Genomic DNA, 21078 nt, shown 5'->3' with positions numbered 1-21078 from the left:
GAAATCTTCTCCCTACAAAATTCATTGTTACCTCAACACAAAGTTGTCATATTTCTGTATTAGTCAATACTTCAAATTTAAACAAAATACATCTCCAACGGAGCATGTAAAGCTATACATGTAACTCCACATTACCAAATTTGATATTTTTCAGGGCATGATACTTTAAGAAAAAAAAATATCAAAGGGTTCAGAGTTACAAAAACAGAATTCAGCTCTGAAATATACTTGCTTAATGAAAGTCTTTGAATGTACTGAAGATCTGAAACCTGAACTAATCAATTTCTTTGCTGTGCCCTAGCCGGTCAGCCATGCTCTTTAATTTAATGAAACAAGAGTTTTAGATGAAATAGCACATATACATCAAGAAAGAATTGTATTGTTGCACTTTGAAATGTGTCCAACTGTGCAACTTCATCTAATGATAATTTTTTTAAGAGGCCATCGATTTCTGAAAGACTTATTGTACCAGCATCTTGATGAAAAAGTGAATGTCAGCATATCTACAGAATACTTACACCCTACCATTAATGCTTTCTTTGGCAGACAATGAGTACTCAATTGAGGGTCCTCTGGGCTGAGCAATCATTTAGCTTTTCTTCTCTTATGAGGTCCTTAGTGCCTTGTTCCAGTTCAATACCTCTTTTTATTCACCATTATAGTGGCCATAAGTGTGAATTTTATGGGAACTTGCAAACTCAGTCATAAGAATTTTCCAAGTCACTAATCTTTTCATACTTTTAAATTGCTAGGTTTTCACCAACTATCAACATAAGCTGCAGACGCATAAAAGACTGACTGATACAACAGGTCTAGGGGCTGTACCAAAAAAATTATTTCCTTATAAACCATTTAACTCAAGTGTCTTTGTTTACAGAGACGAGCCATTTCCTATATATTTATCCACATCTTTCAGAACCAGCACCAACACAACCATTCTGTTCTGCAGACCTTATTTGTCCCGTCATTTTATATTAGGTAGATGAACAATGTTTACTAGTCACAACTATGAATCAATCCACTCTTTCTGACAAAGTGCACTAATTCAAATATAAATCCAAAAGCTGCGTTTTAATACCATAAACACATTACAAGTTGGACTATAAATTTAGTAGTTATGAACTTAGATGAACATCTTACCTGTTTATGCATTTCAATGTTTAATCCATAGGACATTTCATAATACTGCAAATAAAGGAAAGTACAATTTAAAACCAGCATACGATAGTAAAGTAGTAGAAAATATTTGCTGTAATAAACACAAAGGAAAAACAAATCTTTTATACTTACCATCACATAGTGCCTCTGCATTTCTGTCTTTTCACTTGCCAGTTTCTCACATTCCAATTTAAGGCTACAGAAATAAAACAGACGCTTTAATGTAAATGTTATGACAGTTGTTTTGACATCTACCTGCCCTATTTGCACTTTGATAGCTTATTAGTCCTTTCCCTTCAATGTAGATACCATAAACTTTAGCCTGGTATAACAGAAAAACTGAATATGAATATAAAGAGTACATAGCATCCAGCAAATCAGATCAGACTCATTTTAAATACATACTAAGTAAGGCTTTAATATCAAAACACTATGCTTAGGGTGATTACCAAAAATTGTCACAACCCCCAGACTATGGTATTGCCTGAATTCACTATAGTTTAAATATGAAGTAAAAAGATCTCTCTAGGTGACAGGAATTAGTGTACCAGAGTTCAACAACATAACCACAGTAGAAGACTCAGCTGCATTTCAGTTCTAAACCTTTACTCCAAGAAGTCTCCTGATTTTGTACTTAGCTATTTTGCCAAAGCCTTGAAGATGTATAGCCTTTGAGCATTATTTAGAATTTGATATGCCTTTTCTTTTTATATACGTATGAGAACAAAAATAAAGTGAAGGAATTGTAGTTTCAAATAACCTGTACCCTTACTACTCCAACAGCTCTAATTAAAACAAAATATTAAATACCGTTTCTTTGTAACATGGACTGGTAACTGACTTTTTTTAATTAAAGAAAATAGTAAACAATCTATCAAAGTGGTTGGTGTGCATGCTCACCTTTTTTATATAAAACAGTACACAGTTTAAGTTTTGCTATTTTTAAATGTAAGAGCTATCAAAAATAGGCTCCGGAGGCCTTGATAAGTTGGGTTTTATCTGTATAGATAAACACTATATACACACACAACATCATAAAGGCCTAATCCAAACTTCAAAAAGAAGGAAATTTACTTGAAGCCTTCTATTCATCTCTGCTCAGCCACAGGATACAGCTACACACCAAGGGACACATTCCCTGTTAATGCCAAAAGTACTGTCTATGCAATGAGGGAGAAAATACACCCTTGATATCTGCAGAGACCTCAGCAATAAGCACAAGAACTAGCAACACAGTTGCCAGCTTCAAGGATGGCATAGCAACCATCACTCAAATCTACCAAACCAGTGAAATTCACTTATCTGTGGTAGCACACTAAAATACTTGTCTGCTTTTTTAAAATCCTTATTTGCTCTTTAAATACTGTTTATTTTCATTTTTATATTTTTGCATTAATCTTGTAAACAAAAAAGTGCATGAGAACTAACCGTAACATTTTCTGCTACAGAATTAGGGTGGATATTCTCTCAGAATACTTTGCATTTATGTAGGTTTTGCACTTAAGGATCCTACCAAAGAGTTAAATTTCACACTCCCACCCTGAATATTTTACAGATGGTCACAAACAGAATATTAAGTGACCGAGCTGGGCTTAGAACCTACTGGTCCCAAACTCAGTCACTCTCATTTTCACCACTAGACTCCACTGCTTCCTACTGAACTTCTAGCTCTTATTAAAAGCTTATTTCAACAGTGCCTTGGTACTGGAATGCAGGAACATGAGGACAAAGGCACCCATTGACCTGCTGTTCTGAACACAGCCAGTTACAAAATTCCCAAGAGCAAATATTGACAGTTATTGTGAAGCACTAAAAACCACACAGAAAAAAGTTCATCTGAACAGCAGCAAAACAGGCTGTGAAAACAATGGCAAGGAAAGAAAAGGAGGAGTGAATGACAGGGTTTAACTGCGACTCCACACGCCACCATCTGGACACGGATATAAAACACCACTTCTCCCACCAGCGAAAGTGGAGACAAGAAAAAAGAAACACACCCCACTGAACAACACGTTGTGCACTAGCCTGAATCCTCAAATGCAGTATGTGCCTGAGGCCTATGGTGCAGGAAGAATTGGTTATGAACAGAGCATGCTGCACCCACCTGTGATACTGAGCTTGCAGGAACTGAAACTCCTCTTTGATCCGATCCAGAGACTCTGGAATAGTAAATTTAAAAGGCTGACCTGCAGCCTGGTGCGGTGTCTAGAAAGGCCAGCAGAGGAAAAAGCAGGCACAAGAAAAGAAAAACGTTTCAATAAAGAACAGTGAGCAAGGCCCTAGGACAGGCATGAAAAATAAGCTACTTATTCCACTGTCTGCACAGCTCACTTGTTAGGAACCATTCCCCAGCACCATGCCACCCTACACTCCAACTGGGGCACCTCCAACAGCAATGGGTCCCACACTCATAAACATCACACCCCAGAAAAAAGAGGGAGCTTAATTCCAGCACAGGGTACAATAGGAGAACGCTAGGGAAAGAGGGAAGAGACTTGGGGACCCAACTCACCCCTCAACCCAGTCACTATTACTCACCACCCCTCTCCAAAAAAAAAAAAAAAAAGTTGGTTTTCACTCCACCCCTGGGATATAACTCCACAGGGATGGGCAACAGGATCCACCCCCTTTACACTTGTCACCACCATACCAGGGAAACTAGTCGGTGCTAACTCCTCCCTGCGGTAAAATCACGTGCGGAGGGAGGGGGGCAGCACATATCCTGTCTCTGCTCCAGGCAGAGTTTATTTGGCCGCAACTGAAGAAGGGGGAAGGAGCCAACCTGGCGGCGAGGCGAAGGAGAGTCCCGGCCCCGCCATTGTCATTTATATGCAAATAAGTTACATATTAAAACAAAGGGGCGAGAGGGAGAAGGAGCCCCTCCCCCAGTGCCCTCCAGTACCCAGGCCGGGTCCATGGTCCGGGAAAGGGACACACGGGGAGCAACCCAGGAGGGGGCAAGAGAGCCAAGAATTTGCCCCGTGGCCTGTTGCGGGTCTGTCGCTCTTGGGGCAGGAAGCCCTGGGGCCCGCAGGCCAGAGAGAGGTTGGCTGGGCAGGCAGGGGTAGGAGCCACTCACTCAGCAGGGCAAAGGGCAGCAGGGATCCCCTCTGCCATAGCGCTCCTGCAGGGCAGGCAGGGAGGGGGTGCCGCGAGGGTAGCCCGGCCCGGGGGTTACTTACGGGATGCCGGCTCTGGGGGAACATGGCTCTGGCCGCCGCTTTGCTCCTTTGTAGCTCAATTCTCCACTCAGTCCCCAACTTTAGATCCCGAGCACCGAGCAGCCCCCGCGGGCAGACGCCGCCGCTCAGCGGCCCGGCCGCGGCATCCTCCTCCCGCCGCCTCCTTTGTTGTTGTAGGGCTGGGGGCTCGGCCAGCAACTCGCCCCCGCCGCTTTCTGAAAAGTCACCGGCAGGTGTCGGCTCCTTGGGCGCGTCGGCCCCAGCCGGTCCCCAGGCCACGCGGCTCCGCTGGGCGGGGGTGGTGCAAGGCGGGGGGTGGCTGCTCCCCTCGCTGCCCGACCTCCTCCTCCTCCTCCTCTGGCCGCTGCTTCTGTCTGCAGAGTAAATAATCCCCTTTCGCAGGCTCGTAACTTGTGCAATTGTAAGACCGGAAACTCCGAGCGGAGGCGACTCCTCTCCCCACAGCTCCTGCCCGCAGGGGAAATCCAGGCCGGGGCGCGGGCGGGCTAGCACCGGCGGGACACTCAGCAGACGGGGGCGCAAGAGAAAGTCCCCAGCGAGCGCCGCGCTGCTCCCGGGCGTTGGCGAAGGGGCCGGTGGCAGAGTAGCGGGGGCCGGCTCCCGCGGCACGTGCACCGCGGGGAAGGGGAACCACGCACCGCGGAGACTCCTCGGGCCGTTGCAAAGAGAGGCACCAACACCCACGCCCTGGTCCCAAGCCACCCACCCCCCGGCGGGACTAATCAAAGGGCAGCTCCTCCGCGCACCACCGCCACTACAGCCTCCTCCGGCCGGGCGCGCATCGGGGAGCAGCGACTCTCACCAGTGCCCCGCAAGCGCCGCGCGCAGCAGCATCCTGGGCTCTCCCGAGCCGGCGCCTCGCCTCGCCTCGCCCCGCTCACGGCCGGGACAAAGTTCTCTCCAGCGCCCCGAGGTGACACATCCAGATACCGGCGGCCGGGGGAGGGGGAAAGCAGCCCCGCAATTACAGCCGCCCCGCCATGGATAATAGTGCGCAGTATGCAAACTTCGCGGGGTACGGCCCAGGGAGCGCGGCGCTGCGCCGCGGCACTAGCAGGCTCTCTGTAAACGGGACACAATGTATCCGCCCGCGCTGGTTACATTAACACGCGGTTTCACACTCCTCTAGCTAACCAGCCACCCGGCCCCGCCCACTCGAGGGGAGGCAGGGATCCCTGGCCAATCGCCTGCTCACCAGCCAACGTGGGGTGCTGATGTACTCCTCTCAACTGCCCAATGGGACAAGGCTCTGGTCCCGCCCGCTCTCCTGGCGGAGCTGCAGGACCCTTCCGAGCGGACCAATAGGAGGCCGTGGAACGCTCAGAGAGGCAGGGAGAACGGGAAGGTCGGTGGGAAGGAGAGGGGGAGAGGCTGAACTGTCAATCAAAGTAACGTGGGCGGGGGGGCAGAGGAAAAGGAGGAGGAGGGAAAGGGAATGAAGGGAGGCGTGTATTGCTGGGATCTGGTTTATTCCTCCACTTTGCCCTCTCCCCTTTCTCTAGTCTCAATCTGTGAAAGTAACACGGAGAGAGAAATACTGCATCCTTCCATAGAGCAGGACAAGCTGCAGCTAGAACCAGACATACAGTACCCTGGTTACACACACTAGCTGGGGGGTGGAGCGTTATGCTCCAGGCTTTGAGGTTGGTGTTCACATATCTATCTGTATTAAATTTTTCTTAGAATAATTCACCTCAACAACCAGACCCAACATGGACAACTGTAGCCCAAAAGAGAATTTTCAGAAAATTATGAACATGACAAAATGGGGTTTGTAGGGAAAGACGATTTACCCATAACATCTGCTTGTGGCCCACTATTTTACACACATGGACTTTATGTTTCAGAGTAGCAGCCGTGTTAGTCTGTATCCGTAAAAAGAACAGGAGTATTTGTGGCACCTTAGAGACTAACAAATTTATTTGAGCATAAGCTTTCGTGAGCTACAGCTCACTTCATCGGAAGTTGTTGTTATAATACAGATATATAGCCCATCCAAAACAATATCGAAATCACATCAAATAAAAACAGGTCCCATTCTGCTCTGTTTTCCTCAGGTTTTTATCCAGAAGAACTCAGTGCTGTTCATTGCTGTAAATTGAAAGCACATTTGGGCCTATGATTTTTGATCCCAGAGTTTACTTTCTAATTCTGAGGGACAAATATGGCATGCATACACATTTAATTTATAGGTTACATACACATAGGTGCACAAACTGTGGCACTTGCTTATAGTGTACTCCCATAGAGAGAAAATTTAGTAAAGTAAAATGAAAGTCTCAGACTTGGTCTAATGCACTGTAATGCACAAACAAACTAAATGCAATTTAGTTACAGTGGCCTTCAGACAGAACTGAAGTTGTCCATTGGGTAAAACTGACTTTTTCCAAGAGGGTTCCACTGGAGTTAAGTAGTCAGAAACTTCCAATATTATAAACAGTTTTTGGTCTATTGGAAGTAGACTAGGGTCAAATAAATTCCAAATGCTCCATGTATGACTACTGCCCTGCCAAATACTCACACAGCCCACAATGGGATATAAACATCTTCAGAACACATCCTCCAGTAACAACCATCTTATTCATAACAGAATTTAATAATCAAGCATTATGTACTAGTAGCTTTAAAATAATGCTTTAATAAATAATTTAAATTTAATGCTTTAAAATAATTTTAAATAATGCTTTAATAAATGTTCATATACTTATTCAGGTAATATATTTTACCTAAAGGAGAAGTCCTAAAATATCATAAGGAGTCATTGGAACATAAAAGGAGCAATTTTATAGTAAACATTTTCTCACCCTACAATTAAACTTCCCTTTAAACGTTTATGTGATTTCTTCATAATTGTATTAAATTTCACTATGTAATTTAAATTAGAACTGATTATGGCTAAAATTCAATAGGAGTGAAATTGTTACATCTCTGAACAAGAGCAATTTATGGCTTTATTCAATTCTCAGTGTTATTTTTTTAACTGCATTATTACCAGTTTTACCTACAATAAAAAATGACAAAAGGCGGGGGTGGGAAGGACAAAAAAACAAAGCAAACTCTCATTACCTGCGAGTATTTTGCAAAACACCAGATGAATTTTGCACTCCTCAGGGTTTTGAAATTGAGTGCAATCTCATAAGTAAGAAGGTATATTTTCTTTTTTCACCGTTTCCTAGGGGCAGTCAACAAAGGTTTGCTTTTCAGAAGAAGGCAGTGATTGTGACACCAGACTGTAAATTTGTCTAGTGGTCCATGCACAGCACTGGGAGTCAGAATTTCTGAGAGTTCTATGCCCAACTCTGCCAACGATTTTCTGCATTATCTTGGGCAAGTCAGTTCACCTCTCTGTGTATTGGTTTATCCATATAAAAATAAGTATTAGCATATTTAGCTACCTCACACAGGCATTAAGAAGCTTAATTCATGCTTATAAAGCACTCTAGATTCCCCAGATTAAAAGTGCTATAAAATACAAACCATTATTATATATGCTGTGGGTGCACCTGGTAGTTATGGAACCTGAGACAACATAACACTTTCTTATCCAGTTTTGGTTAATACTATGCTTAACCTGCTGGCACAAGTTGTTAATGAGATAAAAACAGATAAAGCATTAAAACAACAGTGTATTCTGGAACAAGAACAGAAGTGGATTTTTTTAATTGCTCACCTACATGAAAGTTGAAATGTCTTGTGATCTTTATTTACCATATTTAAATTTTTCAGGGCATGTTTTAACAAATACAGCTCTCTGTTTTCCTCATACCTTTTAACAAGTGCTTTCTGACCTACTGAGATGCTAGGAGAAGAGACTTAAGGGTATTTTGAGCCTCTTCCATCAAAATCAGTATGGAAGAGCAATAAAACCAGTAGTAGAACTGTTTGGGGTTTGATTTTTTTTTTTTTTTAATGAAAGCTGCTATATGTATAAAATAAGTAAGTAAATAAATAAATAAATAAATAAACAAACAAACAAACTCTTTCACATATTTAACTTACAGTTGAATACCATGGTTGATGGAAGGGGACCAAAATCTGTTCTTGGATACACCTATGTAAATGTAACCTGAATTTAATTCAATTGGAGTCTATGATGTTCCTTAATACTTAAACCAGTGCAACAAGAGCAAAATTTGGATAAGTGGATAAGCCTATAAAAAGCTGTATCCCATTCAAGGTAATATATTCTCCCAGATTGTTATGCTGTAATAATTATACTACTAAATTCTCTAACTGCATTAAAAATAATGGTGTTTAAACAATCAAGCTGCTTTAGTCTTATGTTTTAAATAAACATACAATTTGCAGAGGCTGCCTTCAATATTAATATATCAGAAATCTTTCCGATTAATCATAATTTCTACTCTTCTGTCTGTTAATTTTCCCACTATGAGCATACTAATGTAATTTTCTTACTTCAAACAGCATAAGGGCCTAATTCTGTTTTGATTATGTATCAATACTCATATTGAAGTCAGTGGGAGTTTTGGGTGAACAAACAAATCAGGATCAGGCACAAAATGTAGTTTTAGTATAATATTAGGTTTCAGATGTAGCATCTTGCTCTGTTAGGGAAATGACATTCAGTTTACACCTTAGATGCTTATGGGTTGTTGTTTTTTTTTCATTTCCAGTTAACATTATTGGTTACAATCAATATGAATATATGTTTTCAGGTTTTTAAAAATTCCCACAAAGTGGCAATATAATAAAATGCTATATGATGTCAATTATTAGGACTTTGCTAATGCAGAAGAAAACTCTTTCTAAAATTTGTATTTTATTTCACTCTTCTCCAACCCATAATGCAGTGAGAAAAAATATGTTAAAAGGACAATTATAAAATTCAATAGATTTTATGCTTTTAAAATTCTGGATTTCAGAGTTCTTTGGATTTTCAGTCAGAAAAAGAAAGTACATGTGTTTAAATATTTGTTTGCAATGTGCAAAGAGTACAGCTAGGAGCCAAAAATAAAAGTGCCTGAGTCATACAGTACATGTAATACAGTAGTGCAATATTGTTGGGATTATAATTGTTATGATGAAATGCAAAAGGAGTATTTGTTTTTAAGATTCTACCTTATTTATTAAATCAAATGATGTGAGAAAGTTAAAAGAATTAAATTTCTCATAATTCACTATCTTACAGTTAATATCTGTTCTTTACATTTTTTATGATTTCAACTTTTTTTTTTCAAATTAATAATTTTCCTTATGCACAGGAATTTTTGAAAAGTTCCAGAAGAGCATCTCTATGTTACCTTCCCTCAGTCTCCTGCTGTTAAAAAAAATTCTTCCAGACTAAGTAGGAAAAAAAATCAGTAGCAAATCATGCAGCAGTAAAACCTCAAATAAAATCAGATCCAAAGAATCTCTTGTGGTTTCGCACAATATGGTAAAATTAGAGATTGCAGGAAACCAACAAAATTAAATTGGGAACATCTGAAGAGAAATGACCAGACTTTATGAAAATGACACATTGACTGGCCAGTATGCTTTTTTATCAACAATTTCTTTGTTGAAGCACAGATCAAAGGAACCTGCATATGTTTTCATTTTGTTCTAAGTCTAACTAGAAAAATACATCCAGATGTTTAATAAGCATTCTGTTGGTTTTTCTGCATTGATTAGATATGTTGGTACTGTTTGCTTACAAGTGTAGCCGGATCATTAGCTAATGCAAAGAAATGTTTGCAGTGAGTTGCTAATTAGGTCTTTTGGAAACTCTCCACACTCAGGAACAATTTGTACAGTGGCCAGAAGAATTTGCGGTACTTGAGGAGTTGCTTTCCCTTCTGTGTCTGGGAAAAAACAGTCAGTCCCTTTCCCTAATCTTCTTTTGCCTACAGGGATTGCAGTTTGATCCCAGTGGGTTGAAGTGCAAATAAATTAGGAAGAGACCACACACACACACACACAAATCTCTTCTATCAGTCAATCTGCAGAAATGCTATTTGACAAAAAGTTAACCAATATGCAGTGTTTAAGACTAAAATGTGTTAAATTTTCCACCTTAATGTTATCAAATACACAGCATTTTTGAGCATACTCTAGAGACAGATGGGGAAGCCCTTTATGATAAATGAGTGTACTTGAATCCATTACTGTAGTACTTATAATTAAAGTAGCTCCTTTACAACTTCAGTACTTTTGCAGAGTACTTAGAGACAAAGCTTAGGGGAAGTGAATACATGCCTGGTGAAGGAAAAGGAAAGGGTGATTAGAACCACAGGGAGGGACTCTGAGAAAACTGTTTGCTTTCATAACTTTAATCTTTTATACTGTGTTAAAGTTAAAAAGGTGTCAGAGATATTACCCATTTACAGTGTTGTCAGAGAAATTGTTTTAGACTTCATGGCTCCGGCCTGATAAGCTTCTAGGTGCAGTGTCACCTTTCAAAAGATGCTTGACAATGTCAATGACCTTTATAATGAAGACCACCTGTCAGTACATCATGCTTTTGCCTTTCTCTACAGAGAGAAATCATAGAAGAAAGAACAGTGTGTATTTTATGTAGCAAGCACACAAACATGCACACACATACTGAAAACACACATATGCTTAACCTTATTCATGTGAATAATCCATTAAAGACACTGACACTGCTCACGTGAGTACAGGTAAGTATGTTTGTTAGACATTATGGGATCAGCGTTGTACATAAAACACATACACGCACTTTTATAAATGAGGCTGTATGAATCCAGAGATTGTATTTTCTTCTGTGTTGGAAAACACCTAGAACTATTCAGATTGCTACCACAAGATAGGTGGTAATAGTAAAAATAAATGGATAATATACCATTGGTACAAATGTTAATTTTTATAAGCTATGACACTTCTCTCCTCAGGTCTACAGCACTCATAAAACTGGTATTTTGCAGCTATTATATACTATGAATGCATCAATAGAAACTCCACAGTAGAGGTTCTGTTGAGATTGTATCTAAAGCAGGACTTAAAATTATTCTGCTTCACCATGAAAATGAATGATTGAATTTAATCTCCAAATTTGGCTCTCTAAGTCCTAATAGGACAACTGAATTTTTCTATGTAATTTTTAAAGTAAGAGTTGCTTTTGTAAATTAAACATTTATAATACTCCCTTTTTTGAAATGTTGCCCTATTTCTCACATTTCTTTGGGCACCTCTAGCTAAACAATCGCATCTCCCATGTTTCAGAACCACATATTATGCAAAAATCTCAGACACAGGTCACTTTTAAATTGTAAAATTAAACACATAAGGAGTTATTCCTCTTATTTATCATAATCTAATTGGTTTTCACCAAGACTAGCCAACAGAACTGCACAGAAGGATCAGCTGTTTCTATTTGCCCTTATTGTCAGCCTGCTTCCTTGACAAGAAGTAACATTTTGACAAACAAATGACATTTTTCAAAAATTGTGTTATTTATTCTCAAAAATGGTTTTTGTCAAAATCTTTTGACCTGCTCTATCCCTAACTAACCAGTGGTTGCCTTGCACATTCTCCTGTATTCCTGGTGAATCAGGGAGACAGACTGGGCAGGAAGAGTGAGAGGAAAGGGTCTGGAAAAAAGCTCTGTGAGGTCATGGGGGGTAAATAGGAATGTGGGAGAGATTTGGTGAGGATAAGGGGCTCAGAGGGAAAAGGATTATCTGCTGGGAAGTTGGGGGGAACGTAGGGGAGGGTTGTGGCTGTGAAGGGCACCTGGGGTGAGAGCACCCCAATGTCTGTGCTGATGTATTGACACACAAAGGGCTCCTTTGATGCTCCTGACTCATCACCTGAGCACTGCGGCAGCAACACCCTGAGGAGCCCTTCAAGCACTGATCAAGACACAATCTGGGGAAATCTTGGCCCCACTAAAGTTGACGGGAATTTTAACATTGACTTCAATGGGAACAGGATTTCACCCTCTGTTTCCCCAGCAATTCTGCCCTGGCCCTCCAGCATATTGAGGCCTTGTCTACACTGGGTTTGTAACTATCTGTGCAAACCCCCAGCTTAGTCCCAAGATTTAAAACGGGGGAAATTTAGGCTGCTGCTTTTATGTACTGGGGAACCAAGGCAGAAGCATAGAGGGATCCTTTCAAGCATCAATGCCTAGACACAGAGACACCAGGCTCCCCCGTCTCTTCTATCTAAACTAGCTTCAGATTGGCAGCCCTACCAAATTCACAGCCATGAAAAACATGTCATGGACCGTGAATCTGGTCTTTTGTGTGCTTTTACCCTATACTATACAGATTTCAAGGGGGAGACCAGCCTTTCTCAAATTGGGGGTCCTGACCCAAAAGGGAGTTGCAGGGGGATCACAAGGTTATTTTAGGGGAGTTGTGGTAGTGCCACCCTTACTTCTGCGCTGCCTTCAGAGCTGGGCGGCCGGAGACCGGCAGCTGCTGACTGAGGGCCCAGCTCTGCAGGCAGCAGCACAGATGTCAGGGTGGCAATACCACACTGTGACCTCCTTCCTTCTGCGCTGCTGCTGCTGGTGGTGGCTCTGCCTTCAGATCTGGGCTCCCTGCCAGCTGCCACCGCTCTCCAGCTGCCCAGCTCTGAAGGCAGCGCTCTGAAGGCAGCAGCAGCGCAGAAGTGTAGCAGTACTGCAACCCCCCCCCCCTACAATAACCTTGTGACCCCCCCACACACACACACACACACACACAACTCCTTTTTGGGTCAGGATCCCTATAATTACAACACCATGACATTTCAGATTTAAATAGCTGAAATCATGAAATTTACCATTTTAAAAAATCCTATGACCGTGAAATTGACCAAAGTGGACCATGAATTTGGTAGGGCCCTAGTCATATCCCTGCCATGATACAAAGGCACTGGACTCCCATACAGCCCAGGCTACTCCCCATTGCACCTCTTTGGGGAGCCAAGTTGAGATGGAGGGATTATGTGAGAGGAGTGCTGGTCTGCATGGGAGCCAGGAAGAGAAACAGGATTGGGGAGCATGGAAGACACTGGAGCTATGCAATGGAGCATATGGGGTTAGTGGATAACATATCCATGAGCTAACCATGTGAATAACTATCAACTCTGATATCTATACTGAATAAAAAAGCTGAGAAATCCCTCAGAAAAATGTTACTTTTGAGTTGATTGTTACATGCAAATCAATCACTACATGCTTAAAAAAGGCAAGGAAATAGCAGTTCAGATCCGCAACACCCCATTTACACCCCACTTATCTGTTCCCCTTCTCAACCAGAACTACCACCCTTCTGCCATACACAGTCCACATAAGCCAGCCCTCATCCTAACCAACCACTATGTAACCCTCAATTCTGACCATTCATATAATATACCAATGCACCCAGATATGCAGATTTAAATTTTATAATTTATTCATAACAAATTGAGAACAATCATTAATAAGATAGGTCATCCAAACACAACGGTTTTAAACATTACATAAGAACACTTATTTCAGCCTGTGTCCTATTTTTGATTACATTATTCTGATATTATACTACTAAGCAGTGCAGTTATGTTGGTGTAAAACTTGTGTAAAGGAGTGAAGAATCAGGTCTACCATTTGCAGTCAGATCTCCCCTGACTTAATACAAAAGCACGTTCTGTCTGATAAATTAAAGCCACAGCAACCCTGTACCAGTCAGCAAAACACATGAATGTGTAACTAATAAACATGGTGGGATACTGAACAGGTTGAATACTGATGTACAGGATAAAGCTGGCTTGAGTCATGGTAAGGGAGACAGTTCAGGATGGAGAAGCAGAACTGATGAGTGGAAAATAGATGGGATGTTGAATACAGAACTGTTGGATCCTTGCTTTTTGTGGTTTACAGAAATATAGATGAGTGCATCCCGTAGCTTAAAGATAAGGAATGATTTTGTATGGGAGATTTAACCTCTCTGTATAATATATAATTTAGTATGGGAGATTATGGATACAAAATTCTTCATTAACTTTGAGTTAAGGTGGCTAGTCTGCAGATCCCACCAACGCAAACCACAAAAAGCAAGGAAATAAGTAGGACGTTTGTGCACATACATATATATCTTTTTTAGTATAAATATACATCACAGTATATTGAATGGAATGTTTTTATATTATGCACATTAGTAGTGACTAAGTATTAATATTTTCCCATTAATTCCAGGTTTTCACACAACTGGAGTAAATACATTATTAGTCTTCTTGAACTAGTTCAACTTGAGTGTCTTTCTGCCAGTGCTCTCCACATTCACAAGTGAAAAGAAAAGGAGTACTTGTGGCACCTTAGAGATTAACAAATTTATTTGAGCATAAGCTTTCATGAGCTACATTCAGTGCATCCGATGAAGTGAGCTGTAGCTCACGAAAGCTTATGCTCAAATAAATTTGTTAATCTCTAAGGTGCCACAAGTACTCCTTTTCTTTTTGCGAATACAGACTAACACGGCTGCTACTCTGAAACCATTCACAAGTGAGATATCCTTGAAGGACATGGACAGTATTTTGGGCTTTGTAGAAAGCTGCCAGTTACACAGATAATTAATAATGAGATTTTATGAAGTTGGGCACCTTTTTGAACCCATTCTAATGACTCAGAATACAGACAGTGCACGTTTTGTTTTTTGTTTTTTTCATTTTTGCTTTTAGGTCAAAGAGTAGGAAGCATTTGACTAACAAAAGAAATAATTAATTAAGCATTTAGTGATATATTCTATACTCATTGCACATAGCATACTTTGCAGTCTTGCAGAACAATTGTAGAATATGCCATGTAATTTTCAATTAAGTGCACTAGCTAGACTGAAGGCCAGTTACTTCCATGCAACTTCGTTTGGAAGCACTGAATGATTTTTTTTTTCTTTTAAAAAACATCTTTTAAAGCTTATCTACATTATGTTATTTTCTTCACTTCCTTTTTTTAACAACTTCAACTTGCTTATATCCCTTATAAATTGGTTTTAATGATTACCATTTATTCAAACAAATACATATTTTTATTTTGAAATGACACCAGTAAATCAAGCAGATATGACGACTGCTTTCGAGATTAAAGGATCTTGGTCTTCAGTCTGAATTAATAGTATATACCTTCCTTTCCCTTGAATAGTGTTGAAATTACAGTTCAATTCAAAACATAATACCACACATTTTGAAGTAAAATAAACTTGGGGAAAAACTATGGTCATTATCATTGCTTAGCTTTAGCTCTGTGACAGGCCCAGTCTACCCTGGGAAAGGGGACATATTTGAAAACAGCTTTTAAAAATTATTCAAACACAGCTCCTGCTGAACCTTTTCCTGGCACAGCGGATTGGTGACTGTAGATAAGGCCAAAACATGTTTTTAAATGGTTTGTGAATATGGTTCTAACTCATGCCAGCCATTCAAACCATGAGCCAAATTATGTCATCCTTAATTGAGCAAAACTCCCATCGGAGAATTCCTCAAGGAAGGATGGATGAATTTGACCCTATGTTTGAAAACAGTAGGGACGTGGGTGAAATCTTGGCCCCATTGAAGTCAATGACAAAACTCCGATTAATTTCAGCGGGTCCAGGATTTCATCCAATATGCCTGCTTTTTATCCTACAAAATGATGAGTGCTCTAGGAGGTGCTGAGCATCCTGTCAATGAAGATGTACAAGTAAAGTTCTGGGAACTATGCACCTGCCAGGATCAGGTTTTAATCTGGTTTTCAAACATAGCTCCCTTCTCAGCATAGATTGGGCATCAGTAAAGTTGTTTATGGAGCGTTTGTAAGGTTTTTGCAGCTGTATGCAAATGTATGTCCATCTTGTCCTGCAGCCACTTATGCAACAGTCTCTAATAGTTTTGCTGCCTGTATAATAGAGCTGGGACTTGTTACAGATTGATTTATAAGACTTTCCAGGGTGTGTACACAAACACACAAAAAAAGCTTTAAAATACTTTACTTGGAACATGTGTACTAGCTACTGGATTTTTAAAAAACCCACTTTTTATCATTTGCTCAATTTCTGTAGCCTTTTCACTTAATCCCACAGAAATTTTAACCTCTAATGGCCACATACTAAAACTTTTAAAAATGGAAATATTCTGATTGATTTCAAGATTATCTTGACAATCCCCTGGTGCATTGTTTTATGGTGCATAAAGCTGAAACTCACCAGTAAATCTCCAATAAAAGCAAAGAACACATTTATCTGGGTAATAAGTATTTGAAAACCAATAGATGGTGGCAAATAAAGTTTATTTTTAACTGCTACTTCAGATATTTGCTTTGCTGTCTTTTTTCACTGAAAGTAGTTGAGAAAAAACATTAAATCAAGACTTGGGCCTAGTTAGATTATTATCTATAGGTTAGATTATTTTTCAGTAGCAAGAATGATTAATCTTGCATACAAGCTAGGCTGTATTATATTTGATCCTCTGAATTTAGGTTTATTTCATATCTAATACACAATTATCAGCTGTGTGCTAATAAATAAACCTTTTGACTAGGGCTGCTTTTAAACTAACAGAGAAGGCATGACTTCGATGATAAAAGCAGCCCTATTGGACTTCTTCAATTTTGGACTTCCAATTGGACTTCTCCAGTTTTTCCATGCTGAGTGTATTTTTCCAGCATCCCACAAACAGTTATAACAAAAAATTACAGATTTCCCGCAACATGAGGAACAGAGAAAGAAAGACTCACATGTGACAGATGGTACTTATGTCATTTAAGGTTCTCAGATACCACCATGATGCACACAGTACAAGAGCCTGAATAGCAGAGGACAGAATATTGCAACTCCTGATTTTTTTCACAAAGTTCAAAAGAGACTTCTTACCTGGTAAATAGAGAAAATGCTTTATCTATAGATATTTTAAATCCACACGTTCAACTCACAAATAAGACAATCAGTGGATCAAGACCAAGACATAAGTAAAACTGATTCACATAAGTAAAACTTTCAGTTCTTGGAAACAACACAAACAAGTCAAGCCGAAGGTCACCTCACCACGATTGTCCCAGCTCTCTCAAAGTTGCAAATGGTTATGCAGAATGCACACACTAAAAAGCATATCTGTCTTACAATGTCATAAAACCACCCCAGGAAATGCAGTTCTGTTTCTGGTTTTACCCATTTACACCTTCTGTTCCTCAATAGAAATGGCAAGCTGCAATTGACACCTGAGAAAGTGTTACAAAACACTGACAAGTATTAGAGTAATGCTGAAGAATGTAAACAGCCTGCCTCAAGGAATATTACTTTTCTTTAGATTATCTGTTTTCAAATGTGTGGTTCTTTGACAACAGGCACCTTAAGGTAATTCTTATGAATAAATCAGTTCCCAGACAATACATTTAATTAAACTGACATGAAGGTTGTAAATGTATATCAACAACCTAAGGGAAAAAAGGTTAAGAGTACACTGTAGTTTTAAAAAAAGAAAAGAAGTACTGTGGGTGCCACAAGTACTCCTTTTCTTTTCGTGAATACAGTCTAACACGGCTGCTACTCTGAAACCTGTAGTTTTAAAGTCAGCAAGACAGGCAATACAAAATTAAGGTTACACTTTAAAAAGAAGTTTTAATGAATGGAAATGCATGGTAGCACCGTCAACCTTAACTCTGCCCCGTATCCCACCATCATCCTCATGGCAAGCAAGTCTAGGGGGAAAAACAGTTCAAACGAGTTGGCAGTTTTTCAAAGAGATATTATTAAGGGCACAAGAGCAAACTATCCCACTGCCTAGGGAAGACAGAAAGTATGGCAAGAGACCATGGTGGCTTAACTAGGTCTTCAATGATCTGAAACTCAAAAAAGAGTCCTACAAAAAGTTGAAACTAGGTCAAATTACAAAAGATGAATATAAACAAATAACACAAGTATGTAGGCACAAAGTTAGAAAGTCCAAAGCACAAAATGAGATTAAACAAGCTGGAGACATAAAGGGTAACAAGAAAACATGCTACAAATACATTAGGACAAAGAGGAAGACTAAGGACAGGCTAGGCCTGTTACTCAGTGGGGGGGGGGGGGGGGAGACAACAGAAAATGTGAAAATGGCACAAATGTTAAATGACTTTTTTGTTTCAGTTTTCACCAGAAAGGTTAGTAGTGATTGAACGTCTAACATAGTGAATTCCAGTAAAAAATGTGGTAGGCTCAGAGGCTAAAATAGGAAAAGAACAAGTTAAAAATTACTTAGACAACTTAGGCCTTGTCTACACTACCAAGTTTTGTCAACAAATGTGATGTTGACACTCAAAAATCAGCATAGTGAAAAATCGGAATGTCATGTTCATACTCGTTCCCTCTGTTGGCAAAGCGTATCCACAGTTGGGGCACTATCATTGACAGTGTGAGCAACCCACTCTGGGTACCTATCCCACAGTCCAGCTCGACACCTTCTGTCGCTAGGTGTTGTGGGAAGGCAGAGCAGATCACAGTGCATCTTGGGACCCGGCTTAATGTCCTGGGATGCATTGCTTTCTGTCCCAGCACTCCATGCGTTTCTGGCTTTCTTTCGCAGCATTTTTGAAATGGTCCTTTGCTGTGCACCCCAGCAATTTTGTGAGAAGGGATGGATCCTGCACTGCTCTCCTATGCTCCGTTAACTGTCATGAAGACATTGTGGATGGCAGTGCAGTTCATCATGAAGTTCCTAACTGAAGAAGACTCCCAGGTGCCTGACATGCTGCATGACATGGATAGAAGCAGGTTTAGATTGCTTTTGGCATTCACAGAACAGCAGTGTAGGATAGACTATCACATTTGGGCTCAGGAAACAAGCACTAAATCGTGAGATCATATCATCATGCATGAGTGGGATGACGAGCAGTGACTAGAGAACTTTGGAATGAGGAAAGCCACCTTCCTCAAACTATATATGGAGCTCGCCCCTTTACTGCGGCGCAAGGATAACAGAATGACAACTGCCCTATTGGTAGAGAAGCATGTGGCAATTGCTATGTGGAAGCTGGAGACTCCAGACTGCTTCCAGTCAGTCACAAATCAATTTGGAGTGAGAAAGTTGACCTTTGTTAATGCAAGTGTGCAGGGTAATAACTTGCATCCTGCTGTGAAGGACCCTGACTCTGGGAAATCTGTGTGAAATAATAAATGGGTTTGCAGAAATGGGTTTCCCTAACTGTGGAGGGGCAATAGCTGGCAGACATATTCCAATTTTGGCACCAGACCACCTTGCGATGGAATACCTCAATAGGAACGGGTAATTCTCCATGGTGTTGCAGGCACTTGTGGATCTCTGTGGGCATTTCATTGACATCAACACAGGGTGGTCCGGGAAGGTGCATGACACATTCATCTTCAGGAACACCTGCCTGTACAGAAAACTACAAGTGGGGACTTTCTTTCCAAACCAGAAGATTACAGTGGGGGATGTTGAAATGCCCTTAGTGGACAGCAGTAAAGAGTGGTTCAACAACAGGCTGAGTAGGTGCCGGACGACAGTTGAATGTGCCTTTGGCAGATTAACGGTGTGCTGGCGATGCCTTTATGGCAGGTTACATCTTAATGAGGATAATATTCTCATGTTCATAGCCGTGTGCTGTACGTTGCATAATCTCTATGAAGCTAAGGGTGAAAGATTTGCTCAGGGGTGGAGTGTTGAGGCAAACTGCTTGGCTGCTGATTTTGAGCAGCCAGATACCAGGGCTATCAGAGGAGCCCAGAGGGGAGCAATTTGAATCAGGGAGGCTTTGAGGCAACACTTTGAAAATGAGAACCAGTCATGTATCGCTCTGTGATTGGTGTGGCAATGTTACATTGCGTGGAGTTTTCCTCGGAAGCAATGGTGAAGTTTGGGGCCTTATATTCTAGTGAGCAAATGATTAAAATGCATGTGCATGTACTGGTAGTGCCTGCTGTCTCAATCTGTAGGAATCAAATAAAGATCAGTTACCATTCGAAAACTTTGCTTTTATTGCACAAGAAACAGCACACAAATGCACACAGACGCTTGATGGGAAAGGAGGAACCAGGGAAGGCAGACTTTCACAGCTGTGCATACGTCCAGCTATCTTTGTGAAAGTTGTCCGAGCGGGTGGAGTGAAGGGGAAACCGAGAAGTCCCAGAAAGGGGAAAGGACTATGCGGGTGGAGTTTTTTTTGGGCAGGGCATGGAAAAGAGTTCTGAATGTGCTGCAGGGAAGGGCAGGCACAGATCTGTTCAGTCTGCAGCATTATTAAGGACTTCAGCATCTGCGGTTGCTCTTCTATTACTTTAATCATCCGCTCAGTTGTGTTCTGATTCTCTTTTCTGTCCTGCAGTGCGGCTTCCCAGCACTCCTTGCATTCCCTTTTCTCTGCATTGGAGCAGTGCAGTACCTCCCAGAACATGTCTTCTTTGCTGCGTCTTGGGCACTTTCTTATCTGGAGGAGACACTCAGCTGGGGTGTGTGGGGTGTTCCTGAAGGCCATATCTGCTGAAGCACAAGGGAGAATGCACAGAAGCGGGATTGTTAAATTCGCACACAATATTGAAACATTTCAGTTAAATACACCTTTTGCAACATAACAATCACTTTCTCAGTGACCTTTGGTAGGTACACATCTCTGTGAATACTTAAAGGATGGTGAGTGTTGCGGGGGGGGGGGGGGGGGTGGGAGGAGCGGGAGGTGCTCCACACAGGGAAAAGAGCACATACTCTGCAAGGGTCGTGGTGAAGACGCCTAGGGAAAAAATTTTAAAATTCTCCCACACTTTGCCACAGGCAGGGATTCTAGCAGACATCTCACTGCTAAGGGTAAGCAGGGAAACGAGGGTAC

The 21078-nt window shown here is 41.0% G+C and overlaps 1 protein-coding gene across 4 annotated transcripts in view; it reads right to left on the bottom strand.

Moving 5' to 3' along the window:
* TLE1 (TLE family member 1, transcriptional corepressor) overlaps positions 1 to 9495 on the bottom strand; it is a 97895-nt gene extending 88400 nt beyond the window's left edge. For 2 of the 4 annotated variants that reach the window (XM_007065536.4, XM_007065538.4), the window contains exons 1-4: positions 4341 to 9495; positions 3263 to 3363; positions 1291 to 1354; positions 1141 to 1185 (exon numbers count right to left, since the gene is read on the bottom strand). In XM_007065536.4, the coding sequence (XP_007065598.1) occupies positions 1141 to 1185; positions 1291 to 1354; positions 3263 to 3363; positions 4341 to 4364 (234 nt within the window). In that variant the 5' untranslated portion in view covers positions 4365 to 9495. Of the gene's footprint in view, positions 1 to 1140; positions 1186 to 1290; positions 1355 to 3262; positions 3364 to 3808; positions 3828 to 4340 lie in introns of those variants that run through there. The other 2 variants (XM_043546496.1, XM_043546498.1) reach the window with 2 other exon arrangements.
* Positions 9496 to 21078: the final 11583 nt, after the last annotated feature.

Source organism: Chelonia mydas, chromosome 5 (assembly GCF_015237465.2).
Source record: "Chelonia mydas isolate rCheMyd1 chromosome 5, rCheMyd1.pri.v2, whole genome shotgun sequence".
NCBI lineage: Eukaryota > Metazoa > Chordata > Testudines > Cheloniidae > Chelonia > Chelonia mydas.
The sequence above is the reverse complement of the archived record's forward strand: the minus strand, read 5'-3'. Positions and strand labels throughout refer to the sequence as shown.